The 19,981-nt window shown below is 53.7% G+C and overlaps 1 protein-coding gene across 1 annotated transcript; it reads left to right on the plus strand.

The window, feature by feature from the left end:
• The first annotated feature begins 1,418 nt into the window (after positions 1 to 1,418).
• Positions 1,419 to 19,324, plus strand: LOC310827695 (uncharacterized protein). Its single transcript, XM_083704043.1, has 17 exons — positions 1,419 to 1,506; positions 5,794 to 5,900; positions 6,093 to 6,250; positions 6,388 to 6,509; positions 6,622 to 6,753; positions 8,248 to 8,770; positions 9,406 to 9,507; positions 10,028 to 10,106; positions 10,253 to 10,461; positions 11,600 to 11,842; positions 12,142 to 12,240; positions 14,654 to 14,847; positions 15,277 to 15,451; positions 16,327 to 16,486; positions 17,400 to 17,553; positions 17,732 to 17,843; positions 18,556 to 19,324. The coding sequence occupies exons 1-17, from the start codon at positions 1,495 to 1,497 to the stop codon at positions 18,735 to 18,737; spliced, it is 2,763 nt and encodes a 920-aa protein (XP_083560169.1). The 5' UTR covers positions 1,419 to 1,494; the 3' UTR covers positions 18,738 to 19,324.
• The last annotated feature ends 657 nt before the right edge of the window (positions 19,325 to 19,981 follow it).

Below are 19,981 nucleotides of genomic sequence, written 5' to 3' on the forward strand. Positions count from 1 at the left end.
CAAATTGTCGCTTTTTTGTGTTGGAATAGATGCTATATGGACCTCATAGGTATCTGGAGCCATTTGCACATACCGGTAACAAAGAGGAGCCCACACAACACAAAACACGGTTGCTGGATGGAGGTTTTATTTTATTTGCTTTTTATCTTATCTTATATTTTGGAAATGTACATCCTGGGGTTTTTTCCCTTTAATATTTTTGGGGCCCCCCAAGAGAGTGGGGCCCTAAGGTAGAACCTGTTAAGCTTATACGTAAATCCGGCCCTGGCTGCCCAATCTGGGGATTGAACAGGCGCTCAATTCACTTCCTTGAATTGCAGAGGCGGAAGGGACCCCACGGGGTCATCTAGTCCAGCCCGCCTGCAAGGCAGGAAGGAGCCACGGAGGAAGGCGGGTTCTGAGGAATGTAAACTCTTTTCATATGGAAGCAAGAAGAGTTACCGTTGATTGAAGAATGGAGGATGAAGTTAATGGGCTATGCAGAACTAGATAAACTAACAGGAAGGATTTGAAACCGGCGGGACCAGAAATTCATGGAAGACTGGAGTAAATTTACGGATTATTTGAAAAGTATTTGTGAAGATCAGACGACGTTTGTAGGTTTGCAAGAAGTTTTGTGAGGAGTATTATTGGAAGTATTGCAAAAATGGAGAAGGGAAGGATGATTTGTTAAGAGATGTAAAGGCAATATAAAGTTAAGAAATGCATAAGAAGTGGTTAAAACGGTGGATCACCAGACGTGCTGATGGAAGTCTAAAAAGATTGTATAAGTGATAAGTTTTGTGGTACATTTATTATTTTATATGTTAAAATCAATAAAAATTAAAAAAAAAAAAGAAGGCGGGTTCTGGGTGCGGATTCTGCCGTGCATGGGGGGATCTGCGGGAGGGAGGCGCTGGCCCTTCCCCTGCCACCACTAGGCATGCTGGCCCTCTCTCTGGGGTCCGCCCCCTGGCAGCCCCTCTCTCCCCCCACCAGAGGCCCTTTATTTTTGTTGCCCCCCCCCCAGAGAGTGGGGCCCTAAGCTAGAGCCTGTTGAGCTTATACGTGAATCCGGCCCTGGCTGCCCCATCGGGGGATTGAACGGGCGCTCTGCAGAGGCGGAAGGGAACCCCCCGGGTCATCTAGTCCAGCCCGCCTGCAAGGCAGGAAGGAGGCAGGGAGGAAGGCTCTGGGTTCTGGGTGAGGAGGGGGTTCCCCGGGAGGGAGGCGCTGGCCCCTCCCCTCCCCTCCACCACTAGGCCTGCTGGCCTCTCTCCGGGGTCCGCCCCCTGGCGCAGGGGAGCCGGAAGTGCCGCGCGCCCGTCGGGGGATCCCCTCTTGGCTCCCTCCAGCCCCGGGGGCGGGGCCGGGGAGGAGAGGGCGGAGCCTGGCGCCCTTTGACCTCCCGCGCCTCGCCCAATCGCCAGGATTCGCGTCTCGGCCGCCGCCGCCGCCGCTTCCGCCTGGGCGACGGGAGGGGGAGGGGCACTCCCTCTGGACCCCCCCGGAGAGATGGAGCCCCCGGTGAGGAGGGGGGAGGGGGGAGACCCGCCTCGGAGACCCCCCCCCCGCGCCCCGCCAGGGAATGGCGTCTCCATTTGGGGCCCGGGAGGGCGGGGGGGGGCTTGGGGGGGCATTGCTGGGGGGGGTCAAGCCCCCCTGCCTCTGGCTGGACCTGCCGAGCCGGAGCCGGGTCGATGGGCGGGGTGGAAATGGAGTATTAGTATTCTTCTTCTTCTTCTTACTACTACTACTACTACTACTATGCCCCTGGGGTGGGGAGGGGGGCAGGAGGGAAGGCAGCCCTGGGGGAGGGGGAGAAGGACCCCCCCAGGAGACTCCATGGGGGGTCATTGCTGGGCCCCCCCTGCCCGCCAGGGTCCCCTTCCTCTGGCAGACCAGCTGAGCCGTAGCCAGGTAGATGGGCGGGGTAGAAATATAGGATGATGATGATGATGATGCCACTGGCAGAACTGTCCAGATTGCGCCCCCACCCCCAGCCAAGACAAGTGAGCTCTTCTTTCCGCCTCTCTTCCCACCCCCACCCCATGCAGGTCATTCTCTGATTAAAACCTCTTCTCATGAGGCAATAATCAATATTTATATATTTATAGACCTATTTATGGACATTTTAAAGCTGATTTTGCATGTGCCCCACAAGCCTGCACCCCTGGCGGCGGCTCACCGTCCCTAACTGTGGCAGGGCCGGATTTAGTATAAGCAAAACAAGCTATAGCTTAGGGCCCCACTCTCTTGGGCCCCCCCCCAAAAATTCACTATTTATATACTTCTTCATTGTGTTTCAATTCAACAATTACTTTGATAAAAGACATATTTTGTTATGTGCAAATGGCTTTAGATCCATAAGTTCTTCAGCACACGAAAGCTCATACCAAGAACTAACTTAGTTGGTCTTTAAGGTGCTACTGGAAGGAATTTTTTTGTTTTGACATGAGCAGAATGTGTGCCAGTGTGGTGTAGTGGTTAAGAGCGGTAGTCTCATAATCTGGGGAACCGGGTTTGCGTCTCCGCTCCTCCACGCGCAGCTGCTGGGTGACCTTGGGCCAGTCACACTTCTCTGAAGTCTCTCAGCCCCACTCACCCCACAGAGTGTTTGTTGTGGGGAAGGAAAGGAAAGGAGATTGTGAGCCGCTTCCTTCGGGTAGTGATAAAGCGGGATATCAAATCCAAACTCCTCTTCCTCCTCCTCCTCCTCTTCTTCTTCTTCTTCTTCTTCTTCTTCTTCTTCTTCTTCTTCTTCTTCTTCATTTCAAATGCATCTCTGGGTTATTTGTGGGGCATAGGAATTCATTAATTTCTTCCCCCAAAATATAGTCCGTCCCCCCACAAGGTCTGAGGGACAGTGGACCGGCCCCCTGCTGAAAAAGTTTGCTGACTCCTGAGATAGCATCTATTCAACACAAAAAAGCAGTGGCAATTTGTTGTGGGCAAAGGACAGCTGGACATAGAAAGGGCCCCGTTACCTTCAGGAGCTGAGGGCCACATCCAGCCTCAATCTGGCCCTGCCCTGTGGACATGTGCCAGGCCGCCTCTGACGTCTCTCCTGCCCAAAGGAATCCAGATCCGCCCCCCAGGGCTCCCTCTCGCCCCGGGGCTCCTGGAGAGCAGAGGGCAGGATCCGATTCCCAGACTGGGGAGTGATGAGCGGGGCCCCGGGACCCCCCCTCGCCCTCCCCCACGGATGGCTCTTTCAGTTTGTATTTCTTGGTGCAAAAAGGGTTGATCTGATGTGTAGAGATCTTTCCTATTCTTCTTACTGTACTTTTCCGTGTATATGACTAGGTTATTTTACTTTTTAAAAAGTTCAAAAGTCTCGGGGCATCTTATACACAGATAGTGCATATGCCCATTTTCTAAATTTGGGGTCCCCAAAAGTAGCAGGCGTCTTATACATAGGGGCAGCTTAGGGAAGCTTTGAATGTTTGATGCATTACAGTGGTACCTTGGGTTAAGAACTTACTGTACTGTACTGTATTTCAATATTTTGTTGGAAGCCACCCAAAGTGGCTGGGGAATAAATAATAAATTATTATTTATTTATTTATTTGTTTGTTTATTTGTTTATTCATTTATTATACACAGAAAAATATTGTAATTCCAGAGGGTGCTGGAAGCTTCTCTGTTTGAAAGCAGCAGGCAGAAGGCGCCTCATGTTTGGGTTCCTTCCTTCTGCCTGGAACTGCTTCTCTTATCTGCTATTATTGTCAGGCCAGGGGGAGCCTGGGCTCTCCCTCCCTCTTTCTCTTTCTTTGTTCTCATCTTCTGTACATCGTGTGCTTAGTGTTGAGGTTTAGTCTTATTATAGGTTTATAAGTTTTCGTAAGTTAGTTTAAGTTAAGTCTGCTGCAACTGGACTTCTGATGGACAGGGCCAATCCTGAATGTATTGGTTTTGTGACCATGATGCTCATTTGCCTTCAGTAGCAGTAAAGCTCTGCTGGATGGAAGAAACATTAGTTGCTTCTGGTCTGTTTTGGGGAACTCTGCTCTGTGTTTCATTTTTTTCCTCCCCAGAAGAAGCTGGGGCAGTGGAGTCTCCTCCTCTTTTAAAGCCCCCCCCCCATGGCCACCACCCCTGCTTCCTGTGGGTGGGAGTTCCACCATTTAACTCGGCGCTGCATGAAGAAGAAGAAGCCCTTTCTTTTCTCTGCCCTGAATCATCCAGCTCTCAATTTTGTGGGATGCCCACAACTTTGAGTAATAAAAGAGAGAAGGGAGGGAAGAAAAAACACTTTTCTGTATCCATCTTTTCCATGCTGTGCATCATTTTATCAATTTTATCGTCCTTTGTGGGTTGTGCAAACAGCTACTCTGAATATTGCTTTTTTACAGGGTGGGGGTCACTGGGGATGGATTTATGGGACTCCACTAAATTTAGGCTTTTAGGGGTCCAAAGACATTTGGCTCTTCCTATATTTTTATCATTTTGTTTTATAATGTATATAAAACAGAGATAACAAAGTTGCATGTAACTTAAAATAACAATATTGCAAGTACAGAGTGTTGACTGTATCAGATCAACAAATAAAGTTCCAGTTTGAAGAAGAAGAAGAGTTTGGATTTGATATCCCGCTTTATCACTACCCGAAGGAGTCTCAAAGCGGCTCAGATTCTCCTTTCCTTCCTCCCCCCCAACAAACACTCTGTGAGGTGAGTGGGGCTGAGAGACCTCAGAGAAGTGGGACTGGTTCAAGGTCACCCAGCAGCTGCATGTGGAGGAGCGGAGACGCGAACCCGGTTCCCCAGATTATGAGACTACCGCTCTTAACCACTACACCACACTGGCTCTGAAGATGACGGTTCCGTCGTCTATGTCCTGAAAGAGTCCCAAATTGTATAAAAAGTGTCGGAAGGTTCCAGGCCTTGTCAAATCTCAAATTACGTGTGTGTTTTTCCATGATAGAAAGCTCTCTTCCAGAGTGAGTGGAACCAGGCATCCAGTGTAACACTTGGGGCTGTTTGAGTCGAGTTACTCTGTAATCTCAATTTTGGACAGCAGGCAATAGTTTTCTAAGCAACATTTATCATTTCTGTCAAAATTGAACCTCAGGAGGGGAGGATCCTGCTGGCCAGCCCCCCCCCCCCCGAGAGAAGAGGAGGCTCAGCTAGAGGGGAAGTCTTCTTTCCCCCGTGTTCCTCTGACACCTCTCCGTCTCCCTCTCTCTCTCTCTCTCTCTTTAAATACATTTTTATTAACTTTTTAACATATTAATTCCAACATTCATACAACATAACTTCTCATCCTATACAATATTTTTGGACTTCCAGCAACGCCTCTGATGGTTTCCCATTATTTATCACATATTATGCATTTCTTAATTTCATATTACCTTTAATATCCTTAACTAATAATTCTTCTCTTGTCTTTTTAGCATTATTTCAAATAGTTCACCTTACAAAACTTCTTGCAAACCTACTAGCGTAATCTGTTCATCACAGTTACTTTTCAAATAGTCCGTAAATTTACTCCAGTTTTCTGAGAATCTCTGGTCCCACAGGTTTTGAATCCTTCCTGTTAGTTTATCTAATTCTGCATAGTCCATCAATTTCATCCTCCATTCTTCTTTCGTCAGTAGTTCTTCTTGCTTCCATTTTTGTGCCAATAATATTCTTGCTGCCTTCATTGCATATAAAAACAACTTACAATCCTTTCTGTTTATATCATCTCCTACAATGCCAAGTAAAAATGCTTCTGGTTTCTTAATAAATGTATATTTCATCATCTTTGTCCATCTCATTATATATCATTTCCCAGAAGTTTTTCATCCTCTGACCTCTCTCTGCCCCACAGACTTTGGGGGACCTGCTCCTGACCCTTTATGAGATGGGCTTCACTGAGCGGCAGGTGCGCGATGCCCTCCGCGCCGGCTGCCTCAGCGCCCCGGAGGCTGCCAACTGGTGAGTGGCTAGATGACCCTTGGGGTCCCCTCCAGCCCCCTCCCCTGCCCTGGGGGGAGACAGTTCTGCCGGCTGCGCTCCCGGAGATGCTCCCCCCTGACCAGCCCTGACCAGCCCTGAACTCCCTGGCAGCGCAGGTGCTGGGGCTTCTCCTGCTTGACGGCCTCGTCGTCTCCTCCTCTCTTTCCCCAGGTTGCTGCAGGAGAGGGCGGAAGAGCCGCCACCCCCCCAGAGCAAGCCTCCCAGAGCGCTGAAGGACTGCAGGGCGATGGATGCCTTCAACCCCCCCAGGAAGGTCCAGGAGGCCTCGTCGGGGCCAGCAGCTGCCAGCCTGGGCTGCCCAACCTCAGGTGAAGAAGAGGCTCCCTGTCCGCAGCCTGCCTCCCCCCCCCCCCCGCAGGGGAGGCCCAGGGAGGCAGCCTGGGTGGGCCTCTTCCACTGTCTCCTTTGGGGTGGGCTTCCCAGCATGCTCTTTCCTCTCCCCCAGGCGCCAGGGCAGAGGTGGCCGCCAAGGACCCCCCCGGGAGAGCGGGCAGCCAGGCTTTTGCTGAGCAGCAGCGGGAGCAGCTGGCGGAGGAGCTGAGGGCCGAGAGGAGGACCAAGCGGCGGGTGAGACAGCTTTCTGGGGGGGGGTCCGAAGGTGGAGGGTCCTCATTGCGGCTGTTTCTGGGGCGGAACCTGCCCCGCCTTCCCTCCTCACGGCTCCCTTCCTTCCTCCCAGGAGCACGAGTTGGCCCTGCAGAGAATCGCAGACGACCGGCGGCGCATCCAGGGCAAGGCCCAGCTGGCGCAGGAGGCCCCCCCTTTGGAGAAGAGAGCGCAGCCCCCCAGCGACGGGCAGTGCCTGCTTAGGGTGAGAGGAAGAGCAGCAGCCGCAGGGGGCAGCCCCCCCCCACGGGAGCCAGGAGGGAATAGAGGAGGGAATTGCAAGTCTGGGGTGGGGGGCTCGATTCAGGGAGGGAGGGTTGTAGCATTCCCTAAACTAGGAAGGATTGGACTCTGATTAATAGAAGACATGCGAGACTTGACCAGCAAGACCAGCAAGGGGTGTGTATAATAATAATTCCTCTCCCCCCCCCCCCGGCCCAGGTCGTTTTATTCACAAAAGAAGTTTTTACACAGTGTTCGTAAGAACCAATCAGATTTCCTCTGAGCATTTCAAAAAAAACCTCGTGGGACAAAGTCAGATCAGGAGAAATTCTTTTAACTACAAAGAAACTATTTCCTACTTGAGCATGCATAGTAGTCCAGAGTAAATAAAATAGGAATAAAAGGAGGAATGCATTCAGCAAAACCCCAGAGGTCATAAACAGGAATAAACAGGAGAGACAGGGTGGCAGGATTTGCCATCTCCTTGTGAACTCTCTTCCTGGCCCTTAAGATCTATCTAAAGATTGAACAAAGGTCCGTATAGTCAAAGCTCTGGTTTTCCCAGTCGTGATGTATGGAAGTGAGAGCTGGACCATAAAGAAGGCTGTTGGCCAAAGAATGGATGCTTTTGAATTCTGGTGTTGGAGGAGACTCTGGAGAGTCCCATGGACTGCAAGAAGATCAAACCTCTCCATTCTGAAGGAAATCAGCCCTGAGTGCTCACTGGAAGGACAGATCCTGAAGCTGAGGCTCCAATACTTTGGCCACCTCATGAGAAGAGAAGACTCCCTGGAAAAGACCCTGATGTTGGGAAAGATGGAGGGCACAAGGAGAAGGGGACGGCAGAGGACGAGATGGTGGGACAGGGTTCTCGAAGGTACCAGTATGAGGGAGGCAGTGGAAGACAGGAGGGCCTGGCGTTCTCTGGTCCAGGGGGTCACGAAGAGGCGGACACGACTAAACAACAACAAAAGATTAAACAACATCAAAGTAACCTACTATCTTTATGTACTGAGGATGCCTGATGAAGCAACTGGCCTGTGTTTAGAATGCTTCTATGTGCCTGTCAGGTGTAGAGAAAGCAAATGGCAGAGATGGAGAGGCTTGTGAGATTTGATCAGAAACTATTGTCAATTAATCAAACCCAGTCAACGCCATGCTTTCATCACGGACACAGTGGCTTGCTCTATGCTTCATAATTCCTCAACGCAATCCCACCTGACCCCCACACTCTGGATATCTGCACCCCTACAGAGGGTGTCTGCCTGTTTGCCGGGGTTGGGCTGGATGACCTTTAGGGGTCCCTTCCAACTCTACAGTTCTGAGATTCTTGGCTGGGGAGGGGGAGGTCATTGTGGCCTGAGGAGTGTAAGAGCCGGCCGGATCCCAGGCCAGCCAGATGCCCCTTAAGGGATGCCTTCAAGCAATGCCCCGCAGTGGGAGACCCAGCCCATGGCTGCCCCTCTTCTCCCCACAGATCCGCCTCCCCTCGGGGGACTCCGTGCGCCAGAGCTTCCCGTCCGCCTCCCCCCTGGAGGCCGTCCGCCTGCGCCTCCTGGAGCTTCACCCGCAGCTGCCGCCCGCCTTCTCCCTCCTGCAGGGCTTCCCCAAGCGCCACTTTGGGCCGGCCGACCTGCCCCGCTCCCTGGGGGACCTGGGCCTGGCCCCCAGCGCCACCCTCTGCGTGGTGGGGCCCACGGCACCCCCGGCCCTGGCCTCCGAAGGGGTGGCGGGGCCTGAGTCCCCACTGCAGACCCCACACGAGGAGGAGGAGGAGCAGGAAGAAGAGGAGGAGGAGGAGGAAGAAGAAGACGAGGATGAAGAAGAGGAGGAGGGGATGGCAGGGCCTGGTCTCCCCACTCCAGAGGGGAGAGGCCTCTTCGCTCAGGGCGCCCACCTGCCTTCGGTCCTCCGCTCCCCGGCGCAGAGGGTGACTCTGGGGGACTTTGCGGGGCTGCACGGCCACGGGGAGCTGGCCTTCCCTGAGCCCCACCGCTGGGGTAAGTATTCAGGAAGGGGCCTTTTGCTGTAGTAATAATAATAATAATAATGATAATTTATTATTTGTACCCCGCCCATCTGGCTGAGTCTCCCCAGCCACTCTGGGCGGCTTCCAACAAAGATTAAAAATACATAAAAATATCACACATTAAAAAAGTTCCCTGAAGAGGGCTGCCTTCAGATGTCTTCTAAATGTCAGGCAGTTGTTGATCTCTTTGACATCTGATTTGAGGGCGTTCCACAGGGTGGGCGGGCGCCACTCTCCCTGTCTGCCTCCAAGCTGCTCTGCTCTGCATCTGCCCACTGAGCTCGCCTGGGTGTCGGCCAGGGAGCCCCTGTCCCCCTCCCTCCCTGGGGATGCCCTGGGGGGCTGCACCTGCCAAGCAGGGGCTCCGTCGCTCAGCCCCAGCCCCTCTTCTCCTAGGAATGAACATTGTTCTAGTCCAGGTCAGGGGACATGTCAGGAGATGAGTAAGTCAGGCTCAATACTGGCTGCACTGGCTGGCAGCAGAGGCTCTCTTCGGGGTGTCGTTGTGGCGTTTAACTGAAGAGGAGAACAGCAACTGGCTGTGCCCCCTCAAGTAGAAAAGGCCAGAGGAAGGCAAAACAAAATGCTCTCTCTGTCCCCCTGCAGGGAGGGGCCACAGGATGGATGTGGAGGAGCCCATGGAGCAGGAGTCCTCGGTGGCCCTGAGGGAAGGAGAGGCTTCTGGGGGCCGGGGGCCGCCTCTGCCAGGTCAGCACCAGGGGCAGGAAGGGGGGAGGCCAGTGCCAGGAGGGAGGAGGCTCCAAGATCTGGCCTGCCTGAGTCACTGTAGAATTGGGAGGGACCCCTGAAGGTCATCCAGCCCAACCCGCTGCAAGGCAGGAATCTCATGGTGGAGCCTCTGCTTGGAAACCTCCATGGAAGGAGAGGCAGCAGCGCACCCTCCCCTCCTGGCCCCAATTTGCGTCATTACAATGGGGAGAATGTGAATTGGGGGGGTCCTAGACACTTCCTTGAGTATCAGCAACACAAATGAAAAACCTGGCTGGTGGGGAACAGGGTGGGGTGGGGGTGAGGAAGCCAAGGTGGGGGGGTCCCCTGATTTGCGGGGAAAGTGGGTCTGCTCTTGAGGAGGGAGATCCCTCGCTGAGGGTCGGGAGGCACTTCTGGAGAGCAGAAAGAAGGGCAGGGCGAAGGCCAGAAGGGGGGTGGGGTGGGGGTGAGGAAAGAACCTTGATCCTAAGTTGGGGGGTCTTCTTTCTGTTTGAAGGCTCCTTGTCCTTTGGGGAACGCGCTCAGGGCCTCCCGGGGTCTCGGCACCAGTGGCCGGTGGAGGGCAACCTTCTGAGGTAGGGGCCTTGCCCAGCCTATGTGGGGGCGCTTGTTTTGTAGGGGGCGGGGGAAGGCCGGCTGGGAACGTGGAAGGGGGGTGGGAAGCAAAGCGAATGGGGGCGCCTGGGGGTCTTCATCATGGCCTGTCTCTTTCTGCCCCCAGGACGGCCGACGGGAGCCGAGCTGAAGCGCCCGCCCTCCCCCTGGCTGTGGCCCAGGCGGCCGAGTTGCGCCTGCAGCGGGTGAATGCGCAGGGCCCCGAAGGCGAGGAGAAGGCCTCTCTGGCCGCCACGTCCCCCCCAGGCCGCGCGGCCCCCGCAGTGCCCCCGCTCTTCCAGCTGTCCCTGCGAGGGGCCACAGCTCTCCTCACAGGTAGAGGCTTCTCACTGCAGCTTCCTCCTTCCTGCTGCTGCTGCTGCTTAATATCAGTATTTTTCGCTCCATAAGACGTACCTAGTTTTTAGAGGAGGGAAAAAAATATTCTGAACGAAACAGTGGCTGTATGAGTTTTGTGGTTCATGCTGTGGCCACAGACATGATATGTGATTTGACGGTGAGTTTGGGGTAGCCTAATGCAAAAATCCTGAGGATCCATGTGGACCCGTGCTTTGTAACCACGTTTTTGCGCCATTGCGGCCCCACACAACAGTGGGTGCGTGATTTTTTGGTGCAGGTTATAGCCATGGACATGCTATGTGATCTGATGGTGAATTTGGGGTGACCCAATGCAAAAATCCTGAGGATCCATGTGCTTTTACCTCCCCCCTCCCAGGCAGCCTCCTTTATCTCTAGAGTCCCTTATCTCCCTCCCAACACCCCCTTCTCTCTTTCTAAAAAAAAAAAAGCACGATCTGCTTTTTGCTCCTGGGCAATTCGGCTCCAGAAACCACGCATTCACTCCATAAGACACACAGACATTTCCCCGTACTTTTTAGGAGGGAAAACGTGTGTCTTAAGGAGCGAAAAATACGGTATACCGGAATATCTCTCTTAACCCAAAGGTCCCAGGACCATGTGCAACATTCAGAGCCTGATATTGCCCAGCTAAGCCCCTGCAAGAGAGGGGTCTCCGGCCAGAGAAGATTTAATGGCCAGAAGTCTGGGAGAAGAGGAATGCGCTTGGCAAGCCTCCCTGGGGAGAGCAGGGCACATGCCTTTGTCTTCAAAGGCAAGGGATGAGGAAGAGGAGGAGGAAAAGTTCTGGGAAACCTCATCTGCTTAAAGCATCTTCCTTGGCTTCCCCTCTCCTCCCAGAGTCCTCATAACGGTTTACAACACCCTAAAGAACTTGGGTCTGGGGCACCTCAGGGACTCCCTGAACCCTTAGAATATGGCAGCTGCGTCACAGAGATCGTTGGTCCTTCTCTGGGGCCCATTGGACAACAACGAGAAACCAAGCCATTAGTATCATCTGCCAGTCCTGTGGAACTCTCTGCCACTGGGCACCTTCTGTGGGATCCGAACTCAGGACTGCAATGTTTCCGTTGGCTTTGTCCCCCCCCCCCCAAAGCGCCCAGCAAGCAGTACTGCAGCAGCCTGGCTTCGGTGACGCCGGTGCTGGCGGAGCACCTCCTGGGGCACCTGGTGCAGCAGGGCCTGCTCAGCCCCCGCAGCCTCAAGCTCTTCTTCGGCTGCCCCCTCCAGAAGCTGCGCCTCGACTGCTACCCCTACGCCACCAACCAGCTCCTGGGCCAGCTGCGGGCCTTTCCCAGCCTTCGCCACCTCAGCCTCCTCGCCTGCTCCGTCATCACCGGTGAGTGGGGCGGGCGGAAGGGGCCCCCAGGGGTCATCCAGTCCAGCCCCTGCAAGGCAGGATCTCAGCTAAAGAAGCATAGAATTGTGGAGCTGGAAGGGGTCCCCAGAGGTCATCCATCCCAGCCCCCCACAGTGCAGGATCAGAGCCGAAGCATTGTTGACCAGGGGGGCCGAGAGGGTCTGGGCAGGAGGCTGCTCCACGGGACCTGAGAGCTTAGCTGTGGGAGGCGGGCGGGTTCTGTGCTCTCATCCCCCTGAGCTGACCCTCTTCCCCCATTTCTCTTCCCCCCCCCCCAGACCAGGGCGTCTCTGTGGTCCAGCACCTGCCCCGCCTGCAGCACCTCAACCTCTCGGCCTGCGTGAAGCTCACCGACAACTGCCTGCAGTTTCTGAAGGGTACGTCACGGGGACACACACACCCCCCCGTCCTGCTCTTTTGGCTACTTCCTCTCCGCCTGCAGGATCAGGCCCCATGGCCCACCTAGTCCAGCCTCCTCTCCCCTCCCCCCCCCCCGCAGCCCCCAGAAGCATCGCAGCCTCTGACTGCGGAGGAGAGCCCTGGGCTTCTCCAGGAATTTATGTTCTGTTAAAGAAATAATATTCTGTATTAGTTTTCAATTACAGTCCAATAATAACCTCATTATAACAATGCCAAATTACAATGCAGTTACTAATACCAATCATTCAGGTACCAAGTTATATAATTTAGGTGCCCCGCCCCCATGTGCTAGAATCAATGGTTTGGTGATTGACTTTATTTCTGCGTTCCAAAGTCATAGTAATTTCAATTACACTCCAGTCTAGATAACAATCCTTGCAATATTAACAATTTCCCTTCGTATTGACACGTTAAATGATGTATAAACTTACAAGTGAGGCATTCAAACTATATTCTTCTTCTTCCTGTGTGTGGCAGTTATTCTTTCTGTGATATTTCTTCCTGTCCTTGTAAAATATTATGTCTGCATTTTCCCACTTGTTGCTGTTCTCCATCATGCTTTGGGCAGAGCTTCAGAAATTCTCCCATCGCTCTGTCCTGGGCTCCATTGTTTTGCAACTTTCAACAGCAACCTCAAAAATCACTCTGTCCCAATAAATAGCCTTGTAGAGGCTATTTCCCCCCTCTGCCTGGGAAGGAGAGCCGTCCGTCAAACTGCAGATGACTCAATAATGAACCTTATCAGTTCCTTGGCAAGTTTGCAGGCTCCTTTTGTCCTTCCGTCCGACTGAAGCTAAATGAGCAGTTATACTCCCAATTAAATTAAATTCCAGCTCCATAGATAATAAAGGATGGGAAGTTTCCATCGTAAACCTTTTGCAAAATAGAGCTCCCCTCCCTTTTTCCTTTTCTTTTTAACACACACCGTTCCATTTGATGTTATATTCCATGCCTTCAATCCAGTTTCTTCCCTCCTTACCTGTACATATATAATAATATGAGCTAGCCTTCATCTCCATGAATTTATCTCATCCTCCTCAAATGCCACCCAAATTCCTGGCTATCCCAGCCTCTGGTGGGAGGGAGTTCCACAGTTCAATTCTGCACTGCGAGAAGCAGGACTTGCTTTTAGCTCTCCCCGTGAAAAAAGGGGCCTCTCATCCTTAGGCATTTATTTTGCGTTTGCATTTATTTATTAAAATTGTATACTGTCCCCTAGACCCATAGATTTCAGGGCGCTTCGCAGCATAAAATTACAATTCTGCTTTATTGACTTGCTGATCACAGTATAAGATTTTGGCTTTAATTGTGACGCTTAGCTTATTTTCACTTGTCGCTTTTAAGGCAATGTTTTATAGAACATAATTGTTTCACTGATGATTATATGATTTCAGCTGCATTTGTGACGCTCTAGTACGCTCTGTCGAGCCGTTATTATTACTGATTCTTTGCAAGCCGCTGTGGGAATACAGTGGTGCCCCGCAAGACGAATGCCTCGCAAGACGAAAGGGTTTTCCGTTTTGGAGGCGCTTCGCAAAACGAATTCCCCTATGGGGTTGCTTCGCAAGACGAAAAAAATCTTGCATCCCCCCGCGGGTTTTTTTCGCTTTTTTCGCCCTTTTCTTAAGCCGCTAAGCCGCTTATCAGCTGTTCCGCTGATAAGCCGCTTAACAGCTGATCGCTGGAAGCCGCTTGACAGCTGTAGCGCTAATCCGCTAAGCTGTCAATGGGCTTGCTTCACAAGACGAAAAAACCGCTAGACGAAGAGAATCGCGGAACGAATTCTTTTCGTCTAGCGAGGCACCACTGTAACTTGAATGAGAAACGGCAGAGAAATCTATGTTGTGAAGCCCCCTGAGAACTACAGGGTGTAGGATGGTATACAAATTTAATACAATCAATTAATCAACGGGACTTAAAAAAAATAATTATTTAGAATATTAAGAATATTACAGTGAGTTAAATAAAAGAAAAGATAAAAAGAATACCTAAAAAAGGCAGAGGAAAGTAACAACATGGCAATAAAATATAATTAAGGTGACAGAACTATAATTCGGTATCATCATAAATATAATTATAAATAAATTATACTGTATATATGTAAACGGTTAAGCTTATTGTTTCCCTCAAGTATAAATCAATTCATAGGTCACTGTGTTTTTCATAAATACGTTCCATAAATATCGTTAATTTTGTCCATATGGTAATCATTGAAAGCAATCTGTTCCTGGGTTGCAAGAGTTGCCATGTTACTCTGGTCCTTGTCGCTGGGTTTTCTGTGCCCGGCAAAAAGATTGGCATGGATGCCTTGGAAGAACGATGGAGAAATGAATGGGCGTGTGATGGATCTGGCCCCCGCTCTCCCCACAGGGCTCCCCCAGCTGTCTCACCTGGCGCTGGACCAGACGCACGTGACGGATCGGGGCCTGGGCGAGTTCCTGCTCTCGGTGCCCCCCTCCCTCACCCACCTGAGCCTCAACCAGACGGGCGTCACGGACGGCACCCTTGGCCTGCTGCCCCAGTGCGCCCCCCAGCTCTGCACCCTCAGCATCAAGCAGACGGGCGTAAGTGGCCCCCGCAGCCTGGAAAAGGGCCTTCTCCCGGGGGGGGGGGGGAGCCTGGGACGGGTGCAGCCGGCTGGCACCTGGGGGTGGCTGGGTGGGGGTGGTCCTCTCTTGGTCCCATGTGTGATGGGGGGGAGCTTTCCCAACCACCCCAGTGTGGTGTAGAGCATCGGGCCCGGGAGACTGACGCTCTTGGGAAGACCTTGGAAGTCGCCTCAAGCTCCTCGGGGTTTAAGCCCAGTGAAATATTGCCCTTTTAAAATGTGTTTTTTGGGGGGTATTGGGTTGTTCTTTTATTTGTATTCGGCATTTTGTGGTTTTATGTCTTGATTTGATTCTGTGAGCCGCCCTGAGACCCCCGGGTATAGGATACATATAAATTCAATAAATATTAATAATTCCACCGGCCGCGCTGTGTTGCTTCCGCAGGTGGTGGACGTATCAGCCCTGCGGCGCCTGGAGGCTCTGCAGACGCTGCATCTGGACGGGGCCCCGGTGAGCGAGGCCTCCCTGCGGGCGCTCTCCTCGCACCCGGCACTCTGCACCCTGACGCTCTCGGGGGTCCAGTCGGTGGACGGCAACACGGCCCTGGAGCTGGTCTCAGGTGCGGGGTGGGGGCTGTGCCCCTCAGGCGTTTGGGAAAGGGCCCCCTTGTCTCTTTGCCCGTGGGTGCTGTCACACCCGGGGAAGTGCGGCCTGAGAAGGTTTGCCAGCAGAGGCTGGAAAGGTGATTCTGGCACCAGGGGGGCAGGGGGTGGTGTTGCCGTGGGCACACGGCCAACAGTTCCCCCCACAACAGCTTCCTCTGGGCAGCGAGGGTGCATTAGAATCACCGGCTCCTAGACTTGGGAGGGACCCCCAACGGTCATCTAGACCAACCCGGAATGAAATGCAGGACAGAAAGTGAGAGCACAGAGCTTCGCTGGCAGCTGAGGCAGGACGTGTGGCTTACTATTAGCATTGGTTTATAATTGGAATTATTACTGTTAATGTTTTGCTCACCCTGAAGTCCCAGGCTGCAACAATTTAAAATGCAGTCAAACCTCGGTTCTGCCGAAAGGTTTGGAAACGGAACTGAGGTTTGACTGTGCAAGATTGAAAAAGCATGTTAAGTCACCTTAGGAGTTGTAACCGTGGGCTGGGACCTACTTCTCCAAGCCCAGCCCCAGTCTGTGGGCTCTGACCCAAAGCTCCCCTGCAGCCCACCTCTAGGGCACTTGCCTGGGGCAAGCAGCCGTGTCCTCCAGGCGAGCAGCCCTGCCGAAAATGACCCTGTGCTGTAGATGCCGCAAACAGAGCCAGGAGCGGCCCCTGGCACCTGCTCAGTTTTGGCTTCCCTGGCCACCTTGTCCAGGAGTGTTGGAGAGGTGGCCGCCACGTCCCCCGATGTTGGGGGGTTGGGGGGAGCTGCGCTGCGGTTCCCAGCTGGCTTGGAGGCGCTTCCACGTGGCAACCCACCCCTTCGGGCTCTTTCTCCAGGTCTGCCCGCCCTCTCTCAGCTGGCCTTGCCCAGCCGCCACACGGTCACTGACGCCGGCCTGGCCGCCCTCTGCCGCCTGGCAGGGCTCCTGGAGCTGGACCTGACAGACTACAGCCACATCACCAACGAGGGGCTGCAGCACCTGCCCCAGCTGAGCAGGTGAGGAATGGGTGCACGGATCCTGCCCCCCCCCCCAGCAAGGCTGGGCTCTGCACTCCAGCCCCCCAACTCCCTCCTTCATAGCAGGCCTTGCTCCCTGGGCAGAGGTCCAAGCTGTTGGGTTGGGGAGATTTCTTAGAGATTATCCTTCCTGCCTCACGTTTGGGAGTTCAGCAGAGGGTATCCTTTTGCAGCTTAAAAAGTGATGCTTTGATAGGCTAGCATTAGCCATTAATAATAATAATAATGATATTATCATTATTATAATATTTGAAATGGTTTCCCTGAGGAATATATGATTTAAGCTGCATTTGTGACGCTCTGGTTACGCTCTGCCGTGTCGTCATTATTACTGATTCTTTGCAAGCCACTGTGGGAATAATTTGATTGAGAAACGGCAGAGACATTTATGTTGTGAACCGCCCTGAGATCTATGAGGTATAGGACAGTATACAAATTAAATTAAATTAGGTTTTTTAAAAAAATATTTTATTAATTGTATTACAGTCAGTTAAATAAGACAAAAAGAAAAAGAATACCTAATAATAGTTTATTATTCAAACCCTGCCCGTCTGTCTGGGTTTCCCCAGCCACTCTTGGCAGCTTCCAACAAAATATTAAAATACAATAGTCCTTCAGATATTAATAACTTCCCAATACAGGGCTGCCTTCAGATGTCTTCTAAAAGTCAGAGAGTTATTTATTTCCTTGACATCTGGAGGGAGGGCGTTCCACAGGGCGGGTGTCACTACCAAGAAGGCCCTCTGCCTGATTCCCTGTATCCTCACAATGAGGGAACCGCCAGAAGACCCTCGGAGCTGGACCTCAGTGCTGTGGGGTCCAGAGGCCATCTTTGGCCGCTAGACTGGGGGGTCCGATGGCCCGACGTGAGGCTCTTCTGTGGTTCCTGCAGGCTGCGCCGCCTGTCTCTCTGCAACACGCTGGCCACGGACCTGGGCCTGCGTCACGTCCAGGGGCTGCCGCTTCTGGAGGAGCTGTGCTTGGACCGCCTCAACGTCTCCAGCGCAGGGGTGGTGCGCTGCATCGTCACTCTGCCCCACCTGCAGGTATGGCCGGGAGGGGAGCAGCTCAGCCGGCTCTGCCCCTGGCCAAGGGCTCCTTCCCTCCTCTCTTTTGGCGGCTGCAGAGACACAGAGAGGGAGAGACCTGGGGCAGGGCAGGCATGAGGGCCCCAGGGGCCCTGCCCCCCCACTTTATCATCTTCCTCCCCCCCCCCCCCCCCAGGTGCTGAGTCTTGCCAGCACGCCGGTGGGAGACACAGTGGCGCGCCTGGGCATCTCCCGCTGTAAGCAGCTGCTCAAGGTGAACCTGAGCCGCACCCGCCTGACAGACCGAGGTGAGTCCTGGCCCCCCGAGGCTTTTCTGGCCCCCAGCCCCACCCGGCCAGAAGTGGCGTCCAGAGCTGCAGTTTCCACAGCCCACTAAGAGAGACGAAATGCAGCAACATTTGAAACCGCAACGGCTGATTGCACATTCACTCAAAATCCGATTAAAGCCCTTTAGTTCTGTTAATTAATTTGGCAAAGGAGATGAGCTTGATCTGGAGATACCGGCTCTCCAAAGCCTCGCAGCCGTTGGCATCTCCAGGGCTCCCCCCACCCACCCACCAGGGTTGATACTGCCACTTTGGGGGACGCCGCTCGAGAACAGCTTGGCGGGGGGCTGGCCTGGGGTGTCAGCTGCCGGCACAGAGATGGGAAGCAGAGGACAACCCCCCTTCTCCGTGGGGGGTGCAGAAAATAGAACCAGAATGATCAGAGTTGGAAAGGGACCCCCAAGGGTCATCCAGCCCAACCCCTGGCAATGTCAGCGTCCCTGACAGCTCTGCTGAAAAACCTCCAACGAAGCAGAACCCACATTGCCAGGGGGTGGACTAGATGACTCTAGGGATCCCTTCCAAGTCTACCATTCTGTGATTCTATGATTCCAAGGCTCTTTCTGCCCTTAGTCCTCCCCGAGGGGCACAGGCCAGGACACGGGGGAGACTTTGCTGCAGGAAGACCATGTCCCTGCCCAGCTGCCTTTTGCCCCTTCCTGTCTCTCTGCAGGGCTCCGCTTCCTGCGCCACGTGCCCCTGGTGCAGCTCAACCTGGACGGCTCCGGCGTGACCCCCGAGGGGGTGGCCGCCCTCCTGGCCGCCTGCCCCGCCCTCGGCAGCGTCCGTGCCAGCCACCTGCGCACCTTGCCCTCGGAGGAGGTCTCGGACGAAGAAGGAGAAGGACCCGGCTAGGCCAGCAAGGCCTCCTCCTGCCACCCCCGGCCCCTCCCTCGACGCATGGCGCACTTTCTTCTGCCCCCCCCCTTCTCTTCCTGCGTCTCTGAGGGTTTGGCACGGCAGGGCTCCCTGCAGGGCTGGACTTTCTGCCACGGAGCCGCCCACGTCTTCAGCGCCCTCGTCATCACCGCACCAGGTCCCCTGGGAAGCCTGCCTCCGCGGACGAGGCTTGTCCTTCACTCGTCTTCCAGTCTCCAGCCTGACTTTTGTTTCCCTCACCTGTAGCTGCACGATGGGCGTTTCTTTCCTTTTTTAAAAGAAGAAGAAGAAATCCATTTCGAAAGCCCAGGCTCTTAATTCCTGGGGGACGCAGAGAAGGAGGAGGGAAGGGGGAGCAGAGGGCCTGGGATGGAGGAGGCTGGGGACCCCCCCATTTCTGAAGATGCCTGACGCAAACGGGTGCAGTCCTTCCCCACCCCCAGCAGAGGCCCAAAGGAGTCCTGGGGGGCGGGGGGGGGGGCCAAATGGGACGCGGAACTCCTGAAAAAACTTCTCTGCAGCTTGTGCCTTAACAATTTCCAATAAAGAAACATTGACGGGTCTCCTGATTGTGTTGCCTCTGAATGTTTCGCTGGCTTGGATCGGGGTGGGGAGCCTCCAGAGACCCTCCAAATGATCCCCATCACCCCACTGGCCATGCTGGGAGCCCCCAAGCCTTTGGGGTGGTGCCCAGTCAACGATGCCAGGGCTGCCCCTCTTCCACTGTGGGGCTTTTAGAGTAGGGCCAGACGGCCTTCCTCCTCCTCCTCTTCTCTGCACCTCAGGCTATTGTGAAACCTTTCTGATCCCACATTCCCTGCCCCCTAAAATATGCACTGCAGTGCACATAGTTAGCCAGTGGAATTCCCTGCCATGGGATGGCACGATGGCTACCAGTTTAGACAGCGTTAAAAGGTTGGGCAAATCTTTGGGGGAGCAGGCGGCTAGCACAATGGCTGCCTCCAGGATGAGGGGTACCGACCCTCTGAAGGCCAGTTACCCTCCAGTGGGGCAAGAGGAGGATTAATTGGCCATCCAAGGAGGAATTGGGCCGGCCATGGGGGGCTGAGACAGCAAGGTGGTCCTTAGGTTCTGCAAAGGTTGTGTAAGTGAGAAAGCAAAATTCGCACTCAGTCCACACTCCTGGGAGGGAGGGCAGAGCAATTCTCTCCGCCCCTCCCTTTGCAAGGCCTGCCCTGTTGCTGGTGCCTCTTCCCACC

The sequence above is a fragment of the Podarcis gaigeae genome (genome assembly GCF_964106915.1).
Source record: "Podarcis gaigeae genome assembly, chromosome: 12".
Lineage (NCBI taxonomy): Eukaryota > Metazoa > Chordata > Lepidosauria > Squamata > Lacertidae > Podarcis > Podarcis gaigeae.

What these genes read in the sequence shown, in the direction of transcription:
- LOC310827695 (XM_083704043.1), top strand. An exon ending in GCCCCGGAGGCTGCCAACTG is followed by an intron (nt 5,901 to 6,092) that starts GTGAGTGGCTAG and finishes CTCTTTCCCCAG; the next exon opens with GTTGCTGCAGGAGAGGGCGG. An exon ending in GGCCACAGCTCTCCTCACAG is followed by an intron (nt 10,462 to 11,599) that starts GTAGAGGCTTCT and finishes CCCCCCCCAAAG; the next exon opens with CGCCCAGCAAGCAGTACTGC.